The 25,859-nt window shown below is 33.8% G+C and overlaps 2 protein-coding genes across 2 annotated transcripts in view; both read left to right on the forward strand.

The window, feature by feature from the left end:
- Positions 1-4,419, forward strand: part of LOC114922179 (lipopolysaccharide-responsive and beige-like anchor protein) — an 89,420-nt gene extending 85,001 nt beyond the window's left edge. Inside the window, exons 26-27 of the mRNA XM_029284236.1 lie at positions 2,917-3,912; positions 4,276-4,419. Of these exons, the coding sequence (XP_029140069.1) occupies positions 2,917-3,912; positions 4,276-4,419 (1,140 nt within the window). The remainder of the gene's footprint in view (positions 1-2,916; positions 3,913-4,275) is intronic.
- A 178-nt stretch (positions 4,420-4,597) lies between these two features.
- The window catches only part of LOC107287888 (lipopolysaccharide-responsive and beige-like anchor protein), a 275,476-nt gene continuing 254,214 nt past the window's right edge, over positions 4,598-25,859 (forward strand). The window contains exons 1-10 of the mRNA XM_029284234.1: positions 4,598-4,830; positions 6,572-6,725; positions 8,961-9,141; positions 9,530-9,660; positions 10,842-10,949; positions 11,882-12,020; positions 13,357-13,804; positions 18,169-18,299; positions 22,446-22,524; positions 22,814-22,947. Coding sequence (XP_029140067.1) covers positions 4,733-4,830; positions 6,572-6,725; positions 8,961-9,141; positions 9,530-9,660; positions 10,842-10,949; positions 11,882-12,020; positions 13,357-13,804; positions 18,169-18,299; positions 22,446-22,524; positions 22,814-22,947 — 1,603 coding nt within the window. The 5' untranslated portion in view covers positions 4,598-4,732. The remainder of the gene's footprint in view (positions 4,831-6,571; positions 6,726-8,960; positions 9,142-9,529; positions 9,661-10,841; positions 10,950-11,881; positions 12,021-13,356; positions 13,805-18,168; positions 18,300-22,445; positions 22,525-22,813; positions 22,948-25,859) is intronic.

Genomic DNA, 25,859 nt, shown 5'->3' on the forward strand with positions numbered 1-25,859 from the left:
CACAAGAGTCATAGTAGAGTGTCAAATTTGGAGCTTTAAGTCCTCCACGTTCTCTAACATCTTGAATAATCTTGAATTTAACACGAGCTTTCTTGCCTTCCCAAATAAAGCGATTCAAGTCTCTCTGCCATTCTTTCAAGTTAAGTTCATTTTTCAAAATAGGTATCATCTGAAACAGGAAAAGAAACTTAGGTAAAATGTTCATTTTAATGGCCGCAATACGACCCAGCAAGGAAAAATGAAGTTTTTTCCACATTGATAAGTCTTTTTGTACTGATTTCCACAATTTTTCATAATTATTCTGGTAAAGTTTCATGTTAGAGGAGGATAAAAAAATTCCCAAATATTTGACTTTACTAACCACTTCAAAGCCTGATAGTTGCATAAGTTGTTTTTTATCTTTAACAGTCATATTCTTTGTAAGAATTTTAGTCTTTTGGACATTAGTTCTAAATCCAGCCACCTTGCCATATTGATGCAACACTTGCAACAAAGTTTCCAATGACTCAGTTGGTTGAGACAATGTAAAAACCAGGTCATCTGCAAAGGCTTTAAGTTTATACTCTTTAGAAGAAATTCTTAGACCTTTAATCAGTGTAGAATCTCTAATTCTAGATAATAAAATTTCCAGCGACAATACAAATAATAAAGGGGAGAGTGGACAGCCTTGTCTAGTACCTTTTTGTATCTCTATAGGCTCTGTCAAATCTCCATTTATAATTATCTGAGCAGTCTGTTTTTGATATATCGCCTTTATTGCTATTTTAAATTGATCTCCAAAGTTCATATAGTCCAACACTTTATTTAAAAACTGCCATTCCAATTTATCGAAGGCCTTCTCCGCATCAAGAAAAATAAAGGCCGAAGGTATTTGATTATTCTTATCCAAGTATTCCAATAAATTTACAATTTGCCTAATGTTATTCTTCATGTATCTCCCAGATATGAAACCAGTTTGATCATCATGTATATAATGTTGCAGTATCTGCATCAGTCTATTAGCCAAAATTTTTGCAAAAATTTTATAATCCACATTCAACAAGGAGATGGGTCTATAATCCTTGAGTTCCAAGATTTCTTTATCATCTTTCGGTATCAAAGATATAAAAGCTCTTGTCCATGACTGAGGTATTTGTTCTCCCAACATAATTCTATTAAATAAAGTTTTTAAAGGTTGTAACAATGTAGCTGACAAAGACTTATAATAAATTGCTGTTAAACCATCCGTCCCAGGAGCTTTGCCAACTTTCAATTGTTTAATTGCATTTAAAATTTCATCTGTTGTAATCTCATCGTCCATGATTTTTTGCTGTTCCGGTGTAAGTTTATATATAGGTGAGGATTGTAAGTATTTATCAATATCTTTACTATTTATAATTTCTGATGAATACAAATGCGAATAAAATTCAGTAAATGCCTTTTTGATCATTTCCTGTTGATGAATTTCACGCTCTTTGACCAAAACTTGTTAAATGAATTGTTATAGCAGTGTGGAAGTTTAAATTATATATAAAATAAGTATGATAGATATATGTTAAATATCCCAAGTATAAAAATACTCCATTATATGACATGCCTGGAAACCTTTCTTAGAAAATAGTATACATTCTAATTCCCAATGAAAAGGCAGAAATTTGCTTCTCATAATTTTTTATCATTTCAAAATTGTCCTGTTCACAAAGAAATTAACAGTCAAAGGTTGACATTGGCAAAGGTATCCATGGTGACCTTGATAGGTAAAAACTTAGTTCAGAGCATGAACTAATGATCATGATTATGTGGTAAGAACACAATGTACAGAAAATTTGTATAGACATGAAGATTTACAAATTAAAATGATTTTAACTCTGTTTTTAAAAGATATTGTCAGGCATGGATAAAGGCTTGAATTTAGTAGGAAGGCATAAATGTTTTTGGCATGATAATTTATATAGGCCCAGCCTATCATAGATGTAGTTCCTAATGTCTAATTTTTCTCAGATAGAAATTGTATATTTGAAATTATATGTATGTAGAATATGTATACTATACATTTGGATCTCTCTTTGAACTGTGATGGGGCTAATCAGCTCTTGATTGCAAGGTTGGTTGTGCTGCCAGCACAATTTGATGTTTTTCTGTCTCTTTAGTTTTGGTATTTCAGTACAATGTGTTTGCAGACTAGGTGCTCAGTATCCATAGATGAAACGTCAGCAGCAGCAAGAGGCCTTGTGGTGCTATGCCTCTAGTGCCAAGATATAGTTCCTCTGAGTCATATTTACCTCAACCTCAACCTCTTCCTCTTCTTTTCTTTTCTTTGCTGCATAATAAAAATCCAATTAATGATATTGCAGCTGTTAACAACCCCATAAAGTACCACCAACCATATAGGCAATGCCTGGACCAGGAAATAATCTCAATTTCACTTTAAGGAAAGATCCAGTTGGAACTAAACAAATGGATTAATATTAAAACTTGTTGCCCTACAATAAATACATAAAAGGAATATAGTACAGGATGCTCATAAGTAGGTGTGGAAATGTGACTGGCTAAGGCATGATATATGGCTTTTTCCAGCCCAAGTGCTTCTAGAATTGAACATTGATTTATTTTGAGGTGACTCTTATCTATATAAAAATAATACTTAAGTGTTCAGTCTACACAGTGATATGGGTTTATTTATATAAATATATTCTATATTTTTATTCTATCACTTGTGGTAGCTTGCAAATACTGTATCCATGAAACCCATAAACTCACTCCATTAAAACCAGACCAACTTATATTAATTGCTATCTAACTGGTTTATATGGATATTGTGATAGTTACATACGTTTACAATTACTCTGTAAACTTATATTACTGGGGAAATGTAGAAAGACATAAACATTAAATATTTTAAAATTAAAACATTTCCAACTGTTCTGTTTTTAAAAGGTAACTTTTGAAATACATAAACAGAACCTTTCTCGGATGTTCAGGGAATATGAAGAGAAAGGAGACGAATGCTGCACTGCTGGTCCATCATCCATTATTAGAACAATTTCCGGTATTAGTAAAGAAGCTGAAGTTACAGAGAAGCTCCATCATCTGGAAAAAAAAGAAGCTGACACTTCTTCAGTTGATACTGACAACAGAAGCATGAACAATAGTGTTTTGAAAGATGAAAGTAGATTATCTGATTTTGAAGAACCCAGTAATTCAGAAACAAAGAAAGAAAAAACCAAAACAGAAAATATTCAGAGACCTCTTGATTTAAATGGAGCACCTAGTTTAGATCTTCCCCTACAAGCCAAAATTACAAAACAGAGCTCAGACTGTACTGCTGAAATTACTGGAATAAACCATGAAGAAAAAGAAATATGTACCACCGATTCACAATCATCTTTAGAAAATGTTGAAACACTAGAAAGTCCAGAAATGTTAGAAAATGTAACACCAGAAGTATATGTGGAGGAGGATGAAGATTTTGTTGATTTAAAAGACGAGACTAATCTGGCACTTAAATCAGAACAATGTGTTCCAAAACCCATTGAGGGTCATGATTTGTGCGATAGCCAGGTAACCTCAGTTATACAGCAGTGCACTGCTTCTTCAAAAGAACCTGTTTCAATAGAAGCAGTTCCTGAAACTGTTGAAGGATCAGTGGAAACAGAACAGCAGGATGGCTTGCCAGAAATCAGTTGTCCTGAAATAAACAGAGCTCAGTCAACTTCAGACAATGAGAATAACATTGATGACAAAAATACTAATCAACCCCAAACCAAGACAGTTGTAGATAGCACACAACCACAGACTTCAGAAGCTATAATTGCTTTAGATAAGAAAATTGCCAGACTTGATGTTTCCAGCATTGCATCAGATACTGAAAGATTAGAATTAAAACCCCATGCAAATCCAGAAGTAAATCAACCTCCTAGAGCCATTACTGAGGTAGGTTTTGCACTACTATCTTCTTAAGTAAGTTAAAAATATTTACCAGATGGCATGATTGTATGTATGTTTGTGTGTGTGTGTGTGTGTGTGTGTGAGAGAGAGAGAGAGAGAGAGAGAGAATTCTGTCTACTTAGCTAACTTTTTATAGCAGTTATAATTAAGAATGCTTACAGATTTGTAAAGTGACCTAGATAGGTTAGATGTTTTAACTGCAAATATTATAAAGCTGAGATTAAAATGTCACATAATTTTCTGTATAAAAATGTTTTAATAATTTAAAACTAGAATGTATGCAAGATTTGCATCACTTATGCATTATTCCTAATTAAAGTGATGTTCCTAAGTGCTTCCCTCTTGCAGAAATACCTTCCAAAGGATAATCATCAAGTTACATCACAGTTCCTCAAAGGAGGAAAATCACAAGCAGCAGCAATATATGCACCCTATGTGGTAAGGTCTAGCTGCTGCTTATTCTTGTCTTGGCTGGCAGAGATGGTGGCATAGTTGCTAAGTAGTATATAGACTTGATATGATTTTTAACTATTTAAGCACAGTCCTCAAATAAGTATGACTTTATAAAATTAGTATTAACTATATCATACCTTCTAGAATATGAACAGCTTTTCCTGGAATTAGATATCTGCTTTTCCTGGAATTAGATATCTGCTAAGGCTCAGATGAAATTTTCAGTGTGATCTTCAGCTTGACTTATATCTCTCAATATATATTGTTTACAAAGACATCTAGGCAGTATGATTCATCAGATCAAAATGTAGTAACTCCTGCAGATGGACAGAGGAAGGATTCTAGATCTACCATGTTCCGTATTCCTGAATTCCGATGGTCTCAAATGCATCAACGCTTGCTTACAGATCTCCTCTTTTCAATAGAAACAGATGTACAGATGTGGAGAAGGTGATGTCTATGAAATCTTAGACAGTTTACATAGTATAAGCAAAATCTGTAAAATTGTATCCTAATTAGAAAAAAAATGAATTATATTTTTAAATGGATGAATTGTAATATATTACTGAGTTCTCAAAGTTGAATTGGAGCCTTTCGTGACCAAGTTGTATTAGCATCTTCTGAAATGCTTGATTGAATAATGTTTTCATATAATAATACAAAGATTGTTCAGAATCAAGAATTGCATTGCATTAAAAATATACTCTTTCTATACATTTTTCCCTTGTGGTTTTATTTTATTTGAACAGGAAAATAATGCTTCTTCAAAACCAGACTTTGTAAGCTGCTTTTTTCCCTTTCAAACTTGTTCTATTTTACTGAAACACTATGATTCCTTTTTTAAAATGAGGTTCAGCAACATCCAGAATTACTGAAAAGAAGTTGCTTTGCGCAAGACATCCCCTTGTGCATTAGGGCGTTATTTAAAAAAAGAATCAAATATTGGAAAATGATGAATATATGTAGCTTGGGCTTAGGATGAGGGTGAAGGTTCATTCTCTGAGTTGGTTTCCGAATGTTTCATTACCAGCTAGGTAACATCTTCAAATGCCACTGAAGATGTTACCTAGCCTGGTAATGAAACATTCGGAAACCAACCCACAAACTCGGAGAACGAACCTTCACCCTCATTAGAAAATGATTTTGTGAGATTATATAGATCAGGGGTGCCAAACTGCTGGCCCATGGGCCAGTTTCATCATACTGAAGCCGCGCCCACCCCATTGCCGGCAATGGCAAAACCGGCCCGATATTTTGGGTGACGTCACGTGACGTCGCGAGTTTGACATGTCTGATATAGATGAATAAAAAGGACTATTGTCTAACTGTCCAGTCTAAACTTACCCTCCTTATCATGTCTATGGAGATTCTCAGTCATCCTGGTCATGGTTGTTCCAAAGGTGCTTTTCCAAAAGGCAATTGGACTTTGTTTTTCTTGAAGAAATTTTGCTTCTCAGCGAAGAAGCTTCTTCAGTTCTGAGTGAATTGTGATGAACACTCATAACTGAAGGAACTTCTTGGATAAGAAATGATCTTCAGGGAAATACAAAGTACAATTGCCTTTTGAAAAAAGTACCTTTGGGATACCCAATTTAAATCAGTTTTAGTCTATTGATTGACCGAAATGAAAATGTATTAAATCACATGCAGTGAATACTTTGGTGAAACAGAAGGAATTTATTGCATTTATTTGTTGTAACAGGAATTAAATTTCTTTATGCTTTCTATTTTTATAACTCTTATTGCTTAGAAAGTGAAGTGTGCAATATCATTATAAGTTACTGGTTTCCTCTTAGGAGGAATGAGTTCAGATCCACTTTATTAATTTATTTTACCAAATTTAAACACCACCCAGTTCACTGTCTAAGTGACCCCCAAGGGAAACTTGTTCTGATAATTTATTCAGTGTCTTTTGCAGACTTTAAATAATTGGGGTTCCTAATAATAAATATTCACCACATACTTAAACATAGTTTCTGGAGTTCTATGTTCTAGAGAAAATTAGAAAGATAAGGAGAGGGCATTTTCAAGTTAAGATGAGGATGCATTGGTAACTTAGAATGCTGATGTGTGATTCTTGGCTGCAGGAGAAATTTCTGATTGATGTAAGTAAATAGTATTTCAATAAATAAGTACTTTGTAACATTGCAAGAGAAAATACATATATCCTGTATATTTTATTTTGGAGCAGTCATTCTACCAAGACTGTGATGGACTTCGTGAACAGCAGTGATAATGTCATCTTTGTACATAACACGATTCATCTTGTCTCTCAAGTGATGGACAATATGATTATGGCTTGTGGTGGCATATTACCTTTGCTTTCAGCTGCTACATCTGCTACGGTAAGAAATCCAATTTCCAATACATAAGTGATGCTTTGTGTTTTTGTGCATTGGATTATACTAAACTAAAACTATGCTCAAGTATGCTTGCTTATGGCTCTGCTGGGGGGGGTTGTTCTGTGTGCCAACACTAAAAAACTGAATTATGTGACATTGACTTCATTTTGCCTTTCTTTTCATTGAGTGAAAAAGGATAAATGAAAGCATTCTCTCAGATCCAATCTAAGTCTATTAAAGATGAGGTACTTGGAATCAGTCTGTTTCTTTCCCCTTCTTGCCCAAATGTGATCATGTTCTATAGTATCATCCAGAGGCATATGTAAGGAGGGCAAAAGGGTAAGATGACAGTTGCAACCATGTGATTGAAGCACTGCCATTTGTATATGTTTATGACACATCAATTTATCATCTGTGCTTATAGCTTCTTCCAAGTCCAGGAAACAATTTTTGAAGGGGATACCAGATTGGAGTGGTAGCCTGTTTTGTGTTTTCAGCACTTCTAATCTTTTTGCTGTTAAAAGTTTATCATAAATGCAATTTTTGCTTTGCTGATGAAGTCTACCATAGAATAAAATAATTTGGAACATTTCATAATTAGTTTAAGGCATGATTCACAATTTTTTGAACCAGATTGCCAGTTAAGGAATAACATATGCATTTATTCATGCACCTTCACTCTCATATGTTATCCCTTTCCCTTATTCTCAAAAGTCCCATAGGGACACCATGACTTTGATGCAGTTCCTTAGCCTATATATAACAGGGCACCATGACTGTCAGCTCAAAACAATAATGTGTGATGTGCTGTCATAAATTTCCTTTCTGGGGAATAGGCAGTCACTTTAGGAATTACAGAGGGTTTTGGAAGTAACTTTTGTATCCAGAAAAGGGCAAAGGGAACAAGATTTTCTGTGCTGTTGTGTCCATCATTGTTCACTAGACTACTAATTTTTGGAAACTACAATCACATTCTGGTTTATGTATTTTTTACAATTTTGCTGAAATATTTGTCCATTTTATTTCTATTTCAGATTTTTCTCTGTAGTAATTTAATGTTTGTTTGTTATGGTACCTAGGCAGTCAAATTCATTTAAAGTTATACTTGTTTCTTCATCGAACCAATTCTGAAACAGTTCTCTTTTATATTATTTATAAACAATATAAATTATTTATATTATTTGGTCTAGTGGTTAAGGCACATAGCTAGAACCAAGAGAATATAGCAGGAAAGCTGGCTAGGTGACTTTAGATCAGTTACTCTATTTCAGCCCACAAGGTCAATTCCTTCAGCATGCAGTTGATAAAAAAAAAATCTTAGAATGGGAAAATAGAGATCATCCTGTTCCAACAGTAATTGGAACCATTGTTTATTATTCATATTGTCATTATTTCCTAGTGTCAACGCTACAAATACTGTATATTCTTGCTTTAACAATATGCAGAACTGTCTGGTATTTTTAGGGTTAATGCAGAGCAGAAGAGGGTGGGGGGAAAAGCCCGGGAAAGAAAGAGGAAGGAAACCTTTGACCTTCACACTAATTGGATAACGTGATATATGACAGCTAATTTAGGGAGGGAACATGCTGATAACTTAACTGCTCAGAGGAAGAGAATTTCAGATCCTAGCATCAACTTTCCGTTATGCCTGTGCCGACATTTTGTAACAATAAATTACTTTTAGGAAAATCAATGCCTGGAAGTTCTTTGAAGTGTTTCATTAGCTGGAACTATAACACCTAGATTGTTGGACAAATAAATTCAAACGTCAATTCCATGTATACAGCTAGTCCTCATTTAGCAACCAGAATTGGGACCAGTAACTTGGTTGCTAAATGACATAGCAACTGTGGAAAATAATGTGATTGTGACTGCTTACAATTTTATTGTACCTTCCCCCTTTCCCCACTGCTTACCATAGTACTGGGATAACTAGCAAAAAGGGAATTAATGTTTGTGTTTATATTCATTGGAGAGGAAAGGATTACAAGAAAGTAAGGAAGCACACAATGGGGAATATGCATTGAAAGGAATATACTAGCACCATCTAGTGTAAAGGATTCCTGATTAGAGCATTTAGTAGCTTGGTACCCCTGTTTCGCTATTGTTGTAACTTCAAATACTTGCTGCCTGAGGCAGATGCTAAGTGAGATCTACCTGATAAACAACCATAGTGACATTGGACTAGGGTAATTTAGGAAAGCATATAAAAATAAATAAATATTTTCCATTTCCCAGCATGAATTGGAAAGCATTGAGCCAACTCAAGGATTATCAGTGGAAGCTTCCATAGCATTCCTTCAAAGATTAATTAGCCTTGTGGATGTATTGATCTTTGCAAGTTCCCTTGGATTTACTGAAATTGAGTCAGAGAAAAATATGTCATCTGGTGGAATTTTAAGGCAATGTCTTCGACTTGGTAAGCAAATAGTTGTCTAGCACTGACATGTTTTTTTATCTTTGATAAATTGATAAATTCCTATCAAACTTATAATGCTCCTGTATCTATCTAGAGATCTAATGGCCATTTATATAAAAAAGGCTGATTGGAGAAAAGTTCTGCAGAATGGAAAAGGAATTATTTCTTCCTTTGTAGAAGGAATTGGAAATTCTTGAGTCTTATGTACAAAACATTCTAGAATAGCCAGTGTTCTAGGGATAATTAATGTATTTCTGCAAGTAGATGGTCCAGAACCATATAATGTTCTAGATGCTTCATGACAACATTATGTCTTTAGGTTAGTTATGTTTATTTGCTGGTTGTACTTGAAATTCAGCGGTCCCTAAAATATATCCTTTCATTTTAGTATGTGCGGTAGCCGTCAGAAATTGTTTGGAATGTCAGCAACAGCATATGTTAATGAAGCCTAGTGGAGAAAATGTTAAGCATCGGAAAACAATACAAAGCCTTATAGCCTCAGGAAGGACTGGAGCAAAGGCAAGTGGGGTTTTTTAAGCCAATGCTGGCAAATGATGATTTTTTCCCCCTCTGTATCCTGATGAATACATTTATGTGACTTTTTAATATTAATATAGGTATCAAAAACCAAGTATAGTTGTTTAATTATCTAGACATTTATTTTAAATTGTATATATAGTGTAATAACATATAAATGCTGACACTTTTCAGAAAGAAATATGTATCAAATGTAAGTCATAAATACTTTTAGTTTATTTTCACAATTTTGCTTTATACTAGGCAACCATGATCTGTTGAGTTAAGGCTGCCCATCATGGCATGAGTGCAAGGGGATTGGCAGAAAGTGTGTGGTTGGGGAGACTTACCCAACCAACTTGTGACCTTGCCTGCAAGATTTCCCATTGACTTTTCCCCCTGCAAGCTTCCCAGGAATGAAGTAGCAAGTCCAAACCCAGTGCCTGCCATCAGCTACAGTCACATAATTTCCCTGCTTCCCTGGCTTTTCCACTGACTTGTGAGAATGAGAATGTGTTAGGGAACCTTGTAAATAAGGATCATGTGTAGTCATTTCAGATATGTTACCACCTAAAATAGAATGATCATGAGTGGACAAAAAATCAGTGGGAACTGGAGCAACTTCTGACTTCCTTCTGACTTCCTCATTGAATTTATTTATGAGAAGCTGGCAGTGACCTCAGATATCTTCCTTCCTTCCTTCCTTCCTTCCTTCCTTCCTTCCTTCCTTCCTTCCTTCCTTCCTTCCTTCCTCCCTCCCTCCCTCCCTCCCTCCCTCCCTCCCTCCCTCCTGTTTCTTCCTTTCTTCCTTCTTCCTTCCACTGGGGGAACAAATGAGGGATTGAGTGGTTGAGATGCTGCTGTGGAATGTTGAAAATGAGGATCGTGTGACTATAGCAGTAGCCGAGCTACTGAAGTAGTTTTAACTTCTCCAAATTTCATTTTCTCAGGAGTAATGGATTGTGGCATTCTGTAGGTTAGCCCATTTGAGGTACATTTGTGGACAAGATTTTGCCCCATGATGCACCATTTTGCCCAGCTAAAGATCACAAACACAAGAGTTTTCAAACCTTATATAAATATTTGAAAAACTACAATGTAACGGATTTTTCATTAGATATAAATAGATCTATAGATAAATCTTTAAAATGAAATAATATTTTCCCCCTTTTTCTTTTGAACAGAGTCCAGTTGATATTGTAACTGGAGGGATTTCTCCAATAAGAGACATTGACAGACTTCTACAGGATATGGATATTAATCGGCTCCGTGCAGTGGTATTCAGAGATATAGTGAGCAATTTTTCCTACTTACTTCTTTTTTTAAAATAATCATGTATAGTTATTAAACTTATGCACCATTCCATAATACCAAAATCTAACAGTATATGTACAAGAATTGTAAAATACTGTGGAAATAGCAAAACAGGAATTGAGATCATGTAAAAAGCTTAAGTTCGTATTAACAGTTGTTTCTGCAGGTAGCTTCAATTTTGTGAATATTTTTTTTAATTGGAATGTATTAAAGACCAGAATGTTATCACTGTGTTCCTAGAATAGTTGAGCCATCAGGACAACACAAGTTCTTTCTATTTAAAAAATAGGACTGGAATGAGTTCAAATAATTTTTAGTACATCACCAATAGATGTCAATAGAATGGCAGTAGAATATTTCCCAGTGTCAATAGAATTCTGAAGTTGTAGATGTTTTACTTCATTCAAATATAAAACTAGAATAATATCAATTGCCTAGATTAGAATGTTTCTACATGAGAGGAAATCTCTGTGTAACACAATATTCAAAATTATAAAACAAAATGTTCTGCTATTTTATCAACATATGCGATTAGCAAAGATCAGGATTTAGTCCAGCATTAAGTGAATAAAAATGCAGAGTTCTAAACGTGCTTCTGCAAATTTTAAAAGAGATCCTCTGAATTCCACTGCTAGCCCTGGTAAAGAGTCTTTTCTTATATACTCATCATAACATATTGTGGGGAGCTCTTTGAAACAGTTGTGGTAAGCTGTTTTGTCAAGCAACAGATTTGAAAGAATACTTTGCTTCCCAAAGAATCACTCCATGTGATTCACACAGCCCTAATAAATAAATTCTTGTAGATTTTTTAATGTAATTTCCTTGAGGAAATTATTTTGTGATAGTAATATGTAATTCAGGTCTTAGTGTATGACAATAAAATAATTTCTATATGTTTTTGGTTTTTTAGGAGGACAGTAAGCAAGCACAGTTCTTGGCTTTGGCTGTAGTGTATTTTATCTCTGTACTCATGGTATCAAAATACAGAGATATCTTGGAACCTCAAGATGAACGGAGGCAATTTCAACCTACTCAGTCACCCAAAATAGGTTAGTATTGTAGGCACCTGGAAATATACTTTATTGATCAGAGTATGATATTCATAACATTATAAATTTCCGCAACCTGAAGACATGTGTCTTCAATTCCTAGAATTCTTAGCATTTGCCATGCTTACTGGAGAATTCAAACTGGGAATTGAAATCCACACATCTTACCATTGCTGAGATGGGGAATACTCTTAAAAACATTAGCAGGCCATTAGGTTCTATTCAAAATAATCTTTGTTAATATTCTGAATAATTCATTGATCTATGATACTTGTTTTGATTATGAAAAATGATATTAGTAACATAGACTTTCATATGTGCACTTTAAAAATGTGAATTGAAAGATTACATTTAATCTGCCACTTGAAAATTGATATCAAAAACTTCTGATTATTACTTCTAAATATGAAGTTAGTTTATTAAACCTCAGAGATTCTTGGAACTGATCATCCAAAGTTTATTTTTTAAACAAGTTTTTGCTTACTGTCCAGAACATTATTTTTAATATTTCATTGGTTTAATGCAAGTTTAATAGATAAAATATATTAGTAATAAACACAAAATAGGATCAATGTCCTTTGGAAATTAATTGGATGATATCTTATGTTCATACTTTGATATAAATTATAATCATACTTTAAGAAATGCAGTTTAAGTTCAAGTGCAACAATGTGTTTAGCTGAAGGATAAATTGATCATGTCAAGTAGATAAATAGATTGGAATAGACAGATTTTTGCATTGATTTATTAGTAAGTTTTTGCTTGTAAGTAAAGAGTCCTGCTGTTTTTGCTTGTATGGTTTGTATGACTGGAAGATTCAAAGTTGCAGAGTTCCAGATAATTACTAGATGGCAGGAAAGAGATGTAGAAGCCATCGACATACTTCCCAAATAGGATGATTCTGCTGGAAATTAACTTTATAAGAATAGCAAGATTGGTCGGAATCTGAAACAATTTTCCAGCAGTTATAGCAGACCTGATATTCTGTACATTATAGCCTTAAATGTTTTCTAGATTCACTGTGTTCTTTTTTGACAAGCTGTAGCTTATCTACATAATCAGTTCCTTTTCAGCCCTACTTTCTGATAGCTGAGTAAGTAAAGAGACCCCATAAGTATTATAAATGCAATGTAATTTAAATTGCTCAAGCTTAGAATCAATTTGGAATTCTTAGTTACAGTAACCTCTAGTATTGTCTATATGATGAATTAAGAATGGGAAACTTTAAGAACAGGTATTTGTTATAATTTTTGTTAAGATAGCAGTTGTTTATAAAATAATCTCATCACTTTTAAACATTCTGATGTTTTATACTATATATTATTTATTTCTCAAGATAAGGAAGAACAATCTGAAGCTATTACCATTTTAAGTCAGGAACCTGCCAAGGAGTCAGAAAGCGTGGTGTCTCCACAAAGAACGGATTCGGGAATTCAGGAGAAAGCACATTCTGGATCAGGACACAATTCTGAGAAGGTTACTGAATCAGAAAGACAGAGTATAAGTACAGGTCCAGATGCAATCAGTGAAATATTGTGTACTCTTTCTTCAGAAGTTAATAAATCTCAAGAAAGTAAAAATGAAGTACATAATGAGGTAGATGGTAAAACTGCACCCTCTATGCAAACTGCAAAAAATGTCAATGTAAAAGACATCCTAAGAAGTTTGGTCAGTGCTCCTGCAGATGGGGCCACGGTGGACCCTGCTGTTCTTCCACCTGTTTTTCTTGGAGTCCTTGGTGATGGTGCCTCTGCACAACCAATACAATTTCAATCTTTTGACAGGTAAGGATGATTGACCTATATAAAATGACAGAAAATAACTTTTTAATTTTTTTAATATTTTCCCTGAAATGTGCATATCTGCAAATATATTTCATAAATCTAAAAGTATAGTATAGACAGTCCTCGATTTATGACTGCAATTGAGCCCAAAAATTTGGTTGCTAGGTGAGACAGTTGTTCAGTGAATTTTGTCCCATTTTATGATCTTTCTTGCCACAGTTCTTAAGTGAATCACTGCAGTTGTTAAATTGGTAACACGGTTGTTAAGTGAATCTGGCTTCCCCATTGACTTTGCTTGTCAGAAGATTGCAAACATGACCACATGACCCCAGGACATTGCAGCCTCATAAATATGAATCAGTTGCCAAGTATCTGAACTTTTATCACCTAACCATGGGGATGCTGCAAGAGTCATAGGTGTAAAAAACGGTCATAAGTCACTTTTTCAGAATTGTTGTAACTCTAAACTGTCACTAAATGAATGGTTATAAGTTGAGGACTACCTGTAACGTAAAGATAAAACACATAAAAATGTTAAATTATTAATTAGCAATATGTGCTACATAGTAAAGATTATTTAATAAATAATTTTAGAATCCAAATCACCAAGATATACTTAAGAAATATTGCCATCTTTTAAGTAAAGCAATCATAGAATAACAGTAAAAATTATTTGGATGGGGCTTTGCTTGTTTGTGTGAACCGGTTGCTGGCCTGCCGCGGCCCAGTACTGGTCCATGGACTGGGGGTTGGAGACCCCTGCATTAGTGAGATGGGCGGCATATAAATTTAATACATAAAATAAAAATTAGTTACTATCATATTGTCTCATAGATACAGTGAATGAACTGTGTACATGCAGTGTTTGTGAAAGGAAAAATAACCATAAAACAAGAGAAAATCTTTGCATGACTAAAGTTGTTTTTTTAATGCTCGATGTTCAAATTTATTCATTCGAGCTAAAATAAACTAGGTTTCATTAAAATAAACTATATTCTTGGCTTTATACAGGAATACAACTTTGCTTACTTAGCTTCTAAATTTCCAATTATTATGCAGATTGAAGAAAGTGATCAAAATTAATTTGAATGGATTAGTGAATACAAAATATAATGTTGCTGCATTAAAGGGGCAAAAACTAAAACCAGCACTTCGTAAAATTGATTTTCTTGTAAGATTTTAACATATGATAGAAACTTGTTCCATTGTCTGCTCCCATTTTTTCCCCAGATTTATTTATTTATTTCTGTGTGTGTGTGTGTGTATGCGCACGCGCATGTGCTACAGTTTTAGGTTGATTGTAGGTAGAATGGGTTATGACCTGTTGTTCAGGAAACGAGCTGGGTTTTATCTCCAGGGACATCACAATTCTAACGTTACAATTGGAAACTTGGAGCAAGAGTCAGGATGCTCTAAGGAACTTAAGTGTATCTGGTTTATATTTAACGTATTGTCTAATGTGGGATACAGGGCTTTGTGAATTAACTTTTGGGGTTGGGGGAAGAAATCTTGTTAATTTTTTTTTCCTATGTAGCAGTTTTACAGAAAAGTATCTGGGAATTTCAAAGCATCTCTCTGATCCTACATTTATCTCAGGAATGTTGTGTCAGAAATCAAAACTCTCCTCATATTTTAAGGATTATCAACTTTTCAGCCATTGCTGGAGAATATACAGTAACAGCTACGTGAGTGAGACCTAGCTGAAAGGCTGGCAGGTTGTGGATTTTTGCAAACAAGATGATGTGTGCTTATTCCCATACCCAAAACTACTCTTTTATCTTACATGGAGATCCAACCTGGTGATTAGTGGGTGCCAGGGATCTATCTTGATAAAAGTTCAAGGCCTGGTCTGGCTTTTTCATTAAGGAAGTAGAGACAGTGAATTGGCAGACTATTTGCAGTATTTATTTTCTATAATCTTCCAGGAGCCAAAATACTATTTTATTTCATTTTTTTACAGTAGAAATGTTGGAAATTATCTAATGTCCTGTTGAATAAAATAAACTAAGCAAAGTTATTTGTGGTATAGCTATTAAAAGTACTGAAATATGATCTTACATTTTTCAGTCATTTAAAAAAGAAAGTAGTAGAAATAGTTGTTCTTTGCAGTGAAAATTAGATTTGAAGGCAAACTTTTTCCTATTTTTAAGGTATTTCAGAGTTTTTCCAGTGATTTTATGTAAGCATGCTTATATATTTATCCTTCTAATACATGAGCTCATTAGTCTCTCAAATATGCAAATTAACTGAATTATGAGAATGTATTTCTTCACTAGTCATCAGTTTTGAAAAAATAGATGAAATAAATAATGTAAGTGTTGCGTTTTAATTATTGGCTTAAAAGTGGGCACTTGGCAACCTGCCCACACTTATGGCCACAGTGGTGTTTCAAACTCTCCCATCTGCCTATCTACCCCCATATAAGCCTTTTGGCCTGCACTCACTATCCCAGGTAACCTTCGTCATCTTCTTGCTCCCATTGCATGTTAGTCCTGGATGCGTGACCAGGCTGGGCTAGGCTTCAGCTTTGAAAAAAAAAAGCCAAAAGAATTCCCAGAGCCACAGAGCCTAAAAGTCCCTTTGTTTTTTGTTTTATAATATTCAGTTGCTTAATAATGGGTTCATATCTGTTAATTAATGAACAACTGCCTGACTTGGGATGCTAAGTAGAGCTTGCAGGGTTCCAAATATTCCTACACTCACATGGATACATGTATCTCTTAAAGACATAATCCAACAAATTATCTTCTTTTCATTCATGCATCTACCAATGCATACAGTTTCTACAGGATGAAAAAGAAAACATTTTTCTTTCATTGAAGAACACTACTGCATCCTTACTACAAATAAATGATTCAGAATCCATGGCAAAGTACAATGATAATTGCTGATCACATACTCACAATATCTTAACTTTTAACTTTTGATATGATGTAGCAAAAATACTGTATTTTTTCTACGTAGCAAAATGATGTAGCAAAAATAAATTTCTGTATTTTTGGGGGCATTATTAAGTATTATCCCTGACCATTCAAAATTAAAATATTAATCATAATTAATCAAAAAATTAATAAAAAAACGTAGCATACATCTAAAATCGATAGTCTTTAATCTTAAATTGTTTTTAAATTGAAAATCAAAGATCATTCTGATAAATGAATTTATAACCTAATTCAGTTTTTGTGCAAGTTTATGTGCATGTGGAAAATATCTACATTTATGGCTTAATTCCTTGGTCTGGGGCTCAGGTGGCTTTTGCTTCCATATTTTAATGTATAGTTAACATTAGCAATCACCCTTGTAATAATTCAATCCATACTATAACATCCATGGTGAATACCTATTCATTCATAGTGTTCAGAATGTCTAATCAAGCCCAGTTTAGTTACAGCAATCAGTGCAACTTAAAATGGGAAGAAATAAGGATATCTTTTTAATAAATTTATAAGCTGCTAGAACATTTCTACATTATATATCTGAATTTGGAGTCAGTGTTAATGTGTTTTATTTACAAACGACATATTTTTAATGCTATTAAGGGAATACTTTCTACCACTACTTAACAGTACTGTCAACAGAATAAATTGATTAAATAAATTGAATGTTGAAGACTTTTGGCTTATAGTTAACACCAGGTAATTAAAAAGAAGCACTGCTTTGGGAGTCCATAATATATATCAACTGTATTCCTTAGCTCATTAACAGGGATATTGCATGTTTATGGAGCTAACTTGCAATTAAAAGTGTCTTTTACGTATGGTTAACTGGATATTTTAGATGTTTGGAATAAAACATTACTATTTAATTGAAATTGGTTTGCCACAATTATTCTTTCTAATATAAATGATGTCTGAAACATGGACTATATTCAGTTTTGAATATTTCTGAATATTTAAGCTAGAGCACTAATTTCATAGGTCATTTCTATAGTAACTTATTTATAAAGTTAAAAACATATATTGGTCCAGTTTATTTTAATTTTAAACTTCTGCTTAAGTAATCTTCAACTTATTTAAACTCTTGTGCAAATGTCTACTTTATTTTAAATATAGTGATTCCAGTGATGACTACTTTGCTTAAAACTACTTTTGTATAGTTTTCGTTAGAAATAATATAAAGTGTTGACATAAAAGGGCAAAATCAGAATGTGTTTTGGGGGTATCTTTAAAGATTAGCAGATTTTTAATAACAATTTGATATCCTTAGAACATAAAATTTTGACAATTCTGAGAAAAGAGATGTAATATCTGGATTTCAAACTTGACTACTTTGCATAACTCTGAGTTTGTTATATATTTTAAATATACATTTGGTCATTCACAAGCATTTAAAATATAGTTTGCAACACTTCTTTTCTGTCCTAGGAGTGTGGTTGTGGCCCCAAAGAAGTCAGTGAGTTCATCTGCAGCCACAATTAACGTGCCTACAAATGCTGTTAGTGTGGTTTCTTCTCTGGATTCTTCCCAAGCCCCAGATGTAAATGGAAGCTCTCCAAGTAAGTGAGAGAACGCAGATGAGTTGTGCAAAATAAAATAACAAAGCAATATGATATATATTTGTAATTCAGCTACCGAGACATCATATACCACCCAACTGAAATTGCAAAGTTGAGTTTCCTTGGCTAAGAAATACTCAAAAGAATCCTAAGTACTGATCTTTTCTCTTTTTTAACTTTTTATTTAATTGTTTATTTATTATAAATTTGGCTCTTAGAATACTTTTGCGTAAGTATTATGTCCCCAATTTAAGTGCTGACATTACTGCAAAGATTGTTATATGAACTTCCAGTAATAAGATGTTATATGAACTTCCAGTAATAAGAACTCCGAGCCTATCATATAAATAGCTTTTAATACTACACATAAAGTGAGAATAGCCATTGGTTTTCATTTGTGGTCCTGGATCTTCCCTAAACATACAGTATAATATGAAAATATTCTGCCTTGGATTATAATATTCTCCCTTCCAGCAGAATTCTATACTAAATGCAGTAGTCACCTATGGTTGCTTTTTCCTTCATACAATCGTGTCCAATTCTCAGAGACTGATTGGACAAGTCCCTGCAGTTTTCCTGGCAAAGTTTTTCAGAAATAGTTTACATTGCCTCCTTTCTAGGGCTGAGAGAATGATTGGACCAATGTCACCCAATTAGCTTTATGCCTAAGGTGAAAGCAGTAGTCACAGTCTCCCTGTTTCTAGCCTGATTCCTTAACCTCTGAAGCAAACTAACTCTGATTAGTTCCCAATAAAATTATTTGATACTATAAACAAAGCTGAAATTGAAGTTCATTTATTTATTTTATATATATTGCAATATCTATTTTGATGATTTAGTGGCTGATGAAAGAAAATAGTATGCTCTCTATCTTTTTATTTGTATGAAACCTTGGTTTAGAATGATTCTCTAGAGATTATTTTACTTGCCCATTGTTATCCTTATGCATGAATTATTTAAATACCTTCATTCAACTATTGAGATGATATTCATGTAGATTTGAAATAGGAAATAATCCTGCAGAGAGGCTGTTTAGGATAGTGGACAAGATTTATTTTTAAGTCCTAAAGAGGGCATCGGGTAATTATTGTAAAGAAGATGCATAATATTTAAATTTTGCAGTAAGTGAATTAATTCACTCTTATATTTTAAAATAGCAACAGATAACTTGAGATTTACTTTTTTAATCTCTCTTTTTCTATGTTTTTATATCCAAAATATTTCTTTAGCCAACTAAATATTCCCTGTAAAAAGAAATTCTTTGTTACTAAAGAAAGGAGAAATAAAATCTGTCTCATAGCTGTTACTTTGTCATTAAGCTAGTAGTTAGGTGAGACCTTTGTTTGCACATATACATTCAGACATGCAGGTGTTTTGGGAACAACCCCTTCTCTTAAGATCAGTTTATTGCCAGAGACATTATTTGTTTGGACCCTTGGGGACCTTGGATAAACAATAAGCTTTCACTAGAAGGGTGCTAGACAGATGATCTATTTGCATTTCCTTTTATGTCCTTACATATGTCTGTAAAACTGTCAGTTTGAGGGAGCCAGTTTATCAATGAAAGGATAAGAAAGATAAGCCACTTGGGTTCCACTTGTTTGAAGTAGCTACCACAGTTACTTGCATGTCTGCTTTAGAAGAAAACATGCTTCTGAAAGATCTCTCTTCCCTTAAATGAATAAAAGCCATTTTAAAATGAAAACTCAGCTGGAAGTACATTTAGTACATTTATCTAAATAAGATTTATATGATGTAGTGCTTTGGAAACACTTGCAGAGCAATGCCTAACTGACATTTTTGTGCTTTCATAATCTTTAATCTAATATATTCTTTGAGACTATTTTTTATCAGTGCTGAAGTTATAAGCCTTAAATGGCATTTTAATCTACAGAACCTCTTTGATGTTTTTTACCCTAAAGGGTACAGTCTGAAATCTAAATGTGTTAAGAAATTGGTTGGGTTTTTAGCACTGTCTCATATACTGTATATAGGAAATGTAAAATTTGAGGTTCAATTTTGTGTGGCATTTTGTATATATTTAGCTTTAGGTTTTATCTTATTCATATTAAGTTGCACAGTTGTTTTAAACCTGTCAGCTGACCAAGTAATTTTTTAAACGTGCACTACATACAGTCTTTTTCTGACTAGTTAATTAAGTTTGGAGTGGAACTGCTATATGGAATTGCTTCTCCTTTCTAAGGCAGGCATTAGCCCAACAGATGTGCTGCACTGCTATTTACATTCTACTGATTCTAGCAGTATGGAAAATGTGATTTGAAGTAGCTTGTGCTGCAATAAAACTTCATTTTATCTGGGCACCCAGCCAACTTTTTCATCATAAACTAAGCTCTTCAGTTAGGGTAACCAAAAACTCTGTTGCTGACTCTGAATGTCCAACATCAGGAGCTGATATCTCAAATAACTTAATATTGTCCTGTTAGATTTATAGCTTGCCACATCCCGAAGGATCAGAGTTAGTAGCAACTTAAAAGGAAGAACATTTATTATAATAGATTTTTAGCTTGTGTGCTTACCTTTCTTCGGCTCCTGAACTTTGTCATAGATGTAAGTTTATTTTTTTAAATATAAATATTATGGAAAAAAATAATTATTTTTCACACAGACACACACAAAAATATATGTACAAATATACATGCAATGCTGCTATATTTTGCTTCTTTAGATCATATATTACAGAATTCTCTAACATTTTTTTATCATAGATTCTGTATTACAATTTACAATTGCAAATTTCTTATAATACGGGATATCATAATTAACAATATACCCTAGGTTTCCGTGCAGATATTCATTTTTAAAATGGTTTAAAAACAAATTACAGAAGTTAAGGAAAAAACATGAAAAATGCATGATAAATCCAAAGTTCTCATATTTTGAGATATTCAAAATTTTTGGAACATAGTTTAATATAGCTTTACTTTTTCAAGATTCTATTAATATAACCTTACAATAAAATATAATGGGTACACATGAGCAACCTTGCAAGACTGACACAAGTCTGAAATTAGCTTCAGTGTTAATTTCTCAAATTGTAAAATGAGTTAGTGAAATTAACTATTTTGAATAAAGAAATTTTTGAAATATTTCACCTGGTTTCAATCATTTTAGATAGCACTTTATTGGTTAAGAAACATAGCTGTCAATATGAGGTCTCTGATATATTCTGATAGAACAATAGAAACATGGAAGACCTTCTGTATAGTTAACAAAAACACTTTTTATATCTTGTATATCTATTAATCAAGAATGGGGATACTCTATAGTTCCAGGGCTCGATAGAATTGCACAGTTGTATTTTAAGCTATAGCAGCTTTTCATCATCTCTATATTATAACTTTTAATAACCAGATTTTGGCAAGTGTGAACACTGTTTCTTAGAAGTGGGCAAGTTTTAAAGAGTAGAGACACACTGTTAATGTAAAACATACATATCTTAATCGAAGTAGAGGAAGAAAAACAACAGAGCTTTTTGTTCTTTTTATTCTCTCTTTTCCTAGTCTGAAAACGTTAAAAACAAGTTTTAATTGGTGCCTCTTTGGTAATGGATAACTTTGGTAATGAGAATTTCCCAAAAGCAATACAGGGAATAATTTGAATGTTATCCAGGTATTTAAGGATTCGAGCTATCTTTTTCCAAGATTCCAAGAACAATATGAATGAAGTATGCTGACGATGATAAAGTAGAGTGCAAGTCAGTATTTGCTGAATTATACGTGAATTACTCTGTATTGATACTCCTGCTTTGAATTCAGAACTATTGTGTCACAAATCAACTAGCATTGTAAAACTGTAGAATTAGGATAAATTGCATAAAAAATTAGAAGTGTGAAAAGAAATATAACCTTTAATATGTCCCACACATAAATGTTTTGGCAGCTGTAAATTTAAATACAGGTGTGTCCACTAGTTATGTCTACTTCATATGGGAATAGAGGTAGGATTAATTTTTTAGTCAGCAACATTTTCAGTTAAAAAGTTCAAAGACAGTGGCCCTAGTAAAGATCTTGGAGCTAAAGTGAACTGCTCCAGTCAGAGTAGAAAGTACTGAATTAGCATGGGCTTTGATTAAAGATAGTTTCGTATATTTACAGCTATTTGAACTCTTAAAAATCTCTTTGGTAGGCAATGGATCATCAGATTCAAGATTACCATCTGTTCCTACACTTTCTTCTGTGCCTGAGGATTCTGCTTCAAACATGAGGTAACTTTTAAGTTTCTTCCAGCAGGTTATATCATATTCCAATTTATTTAAGTAATATGGAATTCACTCTACACTTCTGACTGGATTGTGCTCTTTCATTTGAGGCTGATAGGAAGTTTTGGATTTCTATCACTGCTATTTCCGTTTAAATAGTAACTAAACTCAGTGTGTTTAGCCATTGACTTGTTGACTTTTGTTGATGTATTTTGTACTTTTGCCGATTGCTTTTCTCCTTAGAGAATTTTTGCTTTTTAAATTATATTTTTCATTGAACTTGTACATCTCTTAGTATTTCAGAGAGGCTTGAGCATGCTTTGGAAAAAGCTGCCCCTCTTCTGAGGGAGATATTTGTGGACTTTGCTCCTTTTCTTTCGCGTACCCTCTTGGGTAGTCATGGTCAAGAACTACTGATAGAAGGTACAAGTAAGTTTCCCCTTTTTATGCTTTTATAAGAACTAAATATTTGACATTGGAAGCTAATTTAAAATTTAAAATTATTTATATTGAATAAATTATTGAAATAATGTTAATAGCTGAGTATTGCTATCAAACTATTTAGTGTTTATTTTAAGATTACTTCCAGCTCATATAATTAGAGTTAAAAAGACACAAGATGATTCAGTATACATGTGGGGGACTGTACTAGCAACAGCCCTCATATTCTATTCAATATTTATTATTGTTTTGCATATTGCTTGGCCACTTTTCCTATTCATCTGTCCATTTTACCTATCTTTATAATCAACTATATATTTTTTTTCTTTATTTTCCCTTAGAATATCCTACAGTTCCATACAGGCATTTCTGAGTTAAGAATGTCCGATTTATGGACAACCAATACTTAACGATGAACTGCCTCATGTTAAAAACATCAGACAGAGTTCTCCTTCCTGAAGCCGAAAATTTCTGAAGCCATGAAGTGTTTTTATGAAATGCTGAATCTGTGCATTTTTAATATGTAGTTTTTTTTCAGTGATTTTCAGTGGTTTATAAAAACATTGTGTGGCTTCAGTATTTTGTTAGCTTCAGTAAACACTGTCCAACATTTTTATTTCTTTGTTTATTCATTACATTTCTATCCCACCCATCTCACCTAAGTGGCTCTGCGCAGTTTATAATACCACAAACAATTCACAATATAAAACATAAAGAACAAAGTTAAAGACATAAATAAAACACTTGATGAAAATATTAAAAGTTAGAGTTAAAAAGGCAGAAAAGCACCTACGACTCATGAAAAGAAAGACTAGGGGTGACATGATAGTAGTGTTCCAATATCTAAGGGGTTGCTACAAAGAAGAGGCAGTCAACCTATTCTCCAAAGCACCTGAAGGCAAGACAGGAAGCAATGGATGGAAACTAATTAAGGAGAGAAGCAACCTAGAACTAAGGAGAAACTTCCTGACAATTAGAACTATCAATGGAACAACTTGCCTCCAGAAGTTGTGAATGCTCCAACACTGGAAGTTTTTAAGAAAAGATTGAACAACCATTTGTCGGAAATGGTATAGGGTTTCCTGCTTGAGCAGGGAGTTGGACTAGAAGACCTCCAAGCTCCCTTCAAATTCTGTTAGTCTGTTATTAGTACCCCCACAGTCACACAGCATTGTCCAACCCCATGCCAGTTGGCAGAATCAAGTTTTCACACTCTATCTGAAGGTCAGAAGAGGGGAGGCTGCCTCTCATCTGGGGGTGAGATGTTGCAAAGACCAGGAGCAATGGCAGAGAAGGCTATCTTCCAGGATCCCATTAGTAAGAATTCTTTATCCAACAGCATTCGCAACATACCCTCCCTGCCTGACCAGGTGGAATGGGACAATGTAATTAGTATGAGATGGTTCCTTAGGTAACTTAGTCCCATGCCATGAAGGGCTTTAAAGATGATAACTAATGTCTTGAATTGGAGCTGGAAGCAAACTGGCACTTGGTACAGCTCACATAGTAGAGATGTTACATGCGCAACCCTGGGGTGTCCAAAACTTCTTACACTGCCACGTTCTGCACCAGTTACAACTTTGGATGCTCTTCAAGGGTAGCCCCATTGCAATAGTTCATATAGGTGATGACCAGGGTATGAGTGACTGAAAGAAGAAGGGCTTCTTGATGCAGGAAAGGGTATAACTGGGGGAAAAGGTGAAGTTTAGCAAAAGTCCTCTTGGCCAGAAGTCCCCAACTTTTCGGGCACCAGAAACCGGTGCCATGGGGAAAGGTTTTTTAACAGACCAGAGGGGGTATGGTTTTCGAACTGCCTGCATCCCGCGAATGGGGCTTCGCTTGTTTATGCGGCCTGGTTGCTGGCATGCTGTGGACCAGTGCCGGTCCACAGACCAGGAGTTGGGGACTCCTGCTCTTAGCCACGACTGCCACCTTCGTTCTTACTTGGGCATCTACTCTGAACATTTGTATTGATTCAACTGTAAATTTTAATTTTTGTTGATCACTCTATTTATTTGATGTTACTTTGTCATTGTAATAAACATAAATTAGATTCTTCTCTTTCTGAAATAGCAAAGTGCCTTCCAGCATTTCATGACTTTTTTGTTACACTGTTAAACAGGATAATTTTATTGTTAGTTGAGCAACAAAATGCTAGGATGATATAAGAGTCATTGTAAAATATAATCACCTGGGTATATCAGGTTTAGAAACTTGAGTAGGTTTATTAAACTATTATATTATTACTTTTGATTATAAAAAGTATCATTAAGTAATTATAGTATTGAAAGAATAAAGACAACTATGTATAATTTCAGGAAAGTACTTCAAATTGTGAGAGGGCAAGGCAGTTTCTAGAGAAACAACACAGGAAATGCATAGTAACCTTGAACATCTGAAACTGATTTACAGAAAGATTTAGCAAATAGAAGAACAGGCAGATGGTGGCTTTTGTTGTATAGAATTCAAGTATTAGGAGGTACAAATGATGTATGGATCAGACAACTGCATTTAAAAGGTTTGTTGCTCACAGATTTATCATATAAGAATATTGTATATATTTTCATTCCTATTTGTTGCCCATTTTTCATTTAAAAGTCCAGGTTGTATAATTGTTTAGTAATATAAATATGTGAAGATAGATTTTAATGGGGATACAGTGGATGGTATCAGCTATTGTGCTATTACATTTCCAGAAATATGGGTGTTTCCTCTTATTTCAGAGGAGAACATCTCAAGCCAAATGCAAATCTATTAAAAAGTTTATAAAATGTTCTAAATGGTAAAAACTAAAAATGGTGATAAAAAGTTCTGTTAGAAATTAGATTTTGGGACATTTTCAATTCTGGTTAGTAGAAATGTGATAGCTTAGTGACATGCTTACAGACTTTTAGGAAATA

The sequence above is a fragment of the Protobothrops mucrosquamatus genome, unplaced genomic scaffold (genome assembly GCF_001527695.2).
Source record: "Protobothrops mucrosquamatus isolate PMUCROS unplaced genomic scaffold, P.Mucros_1.0 scaffold453, whole genome shotgun sequence".
Classification (NCBI taxonomy): Eukaryota; Metazoa; Chordata; class Lepidosauria; order Squamata; family Viperidae; genus Protobothrops; species Protobothrops mucrosquamatus.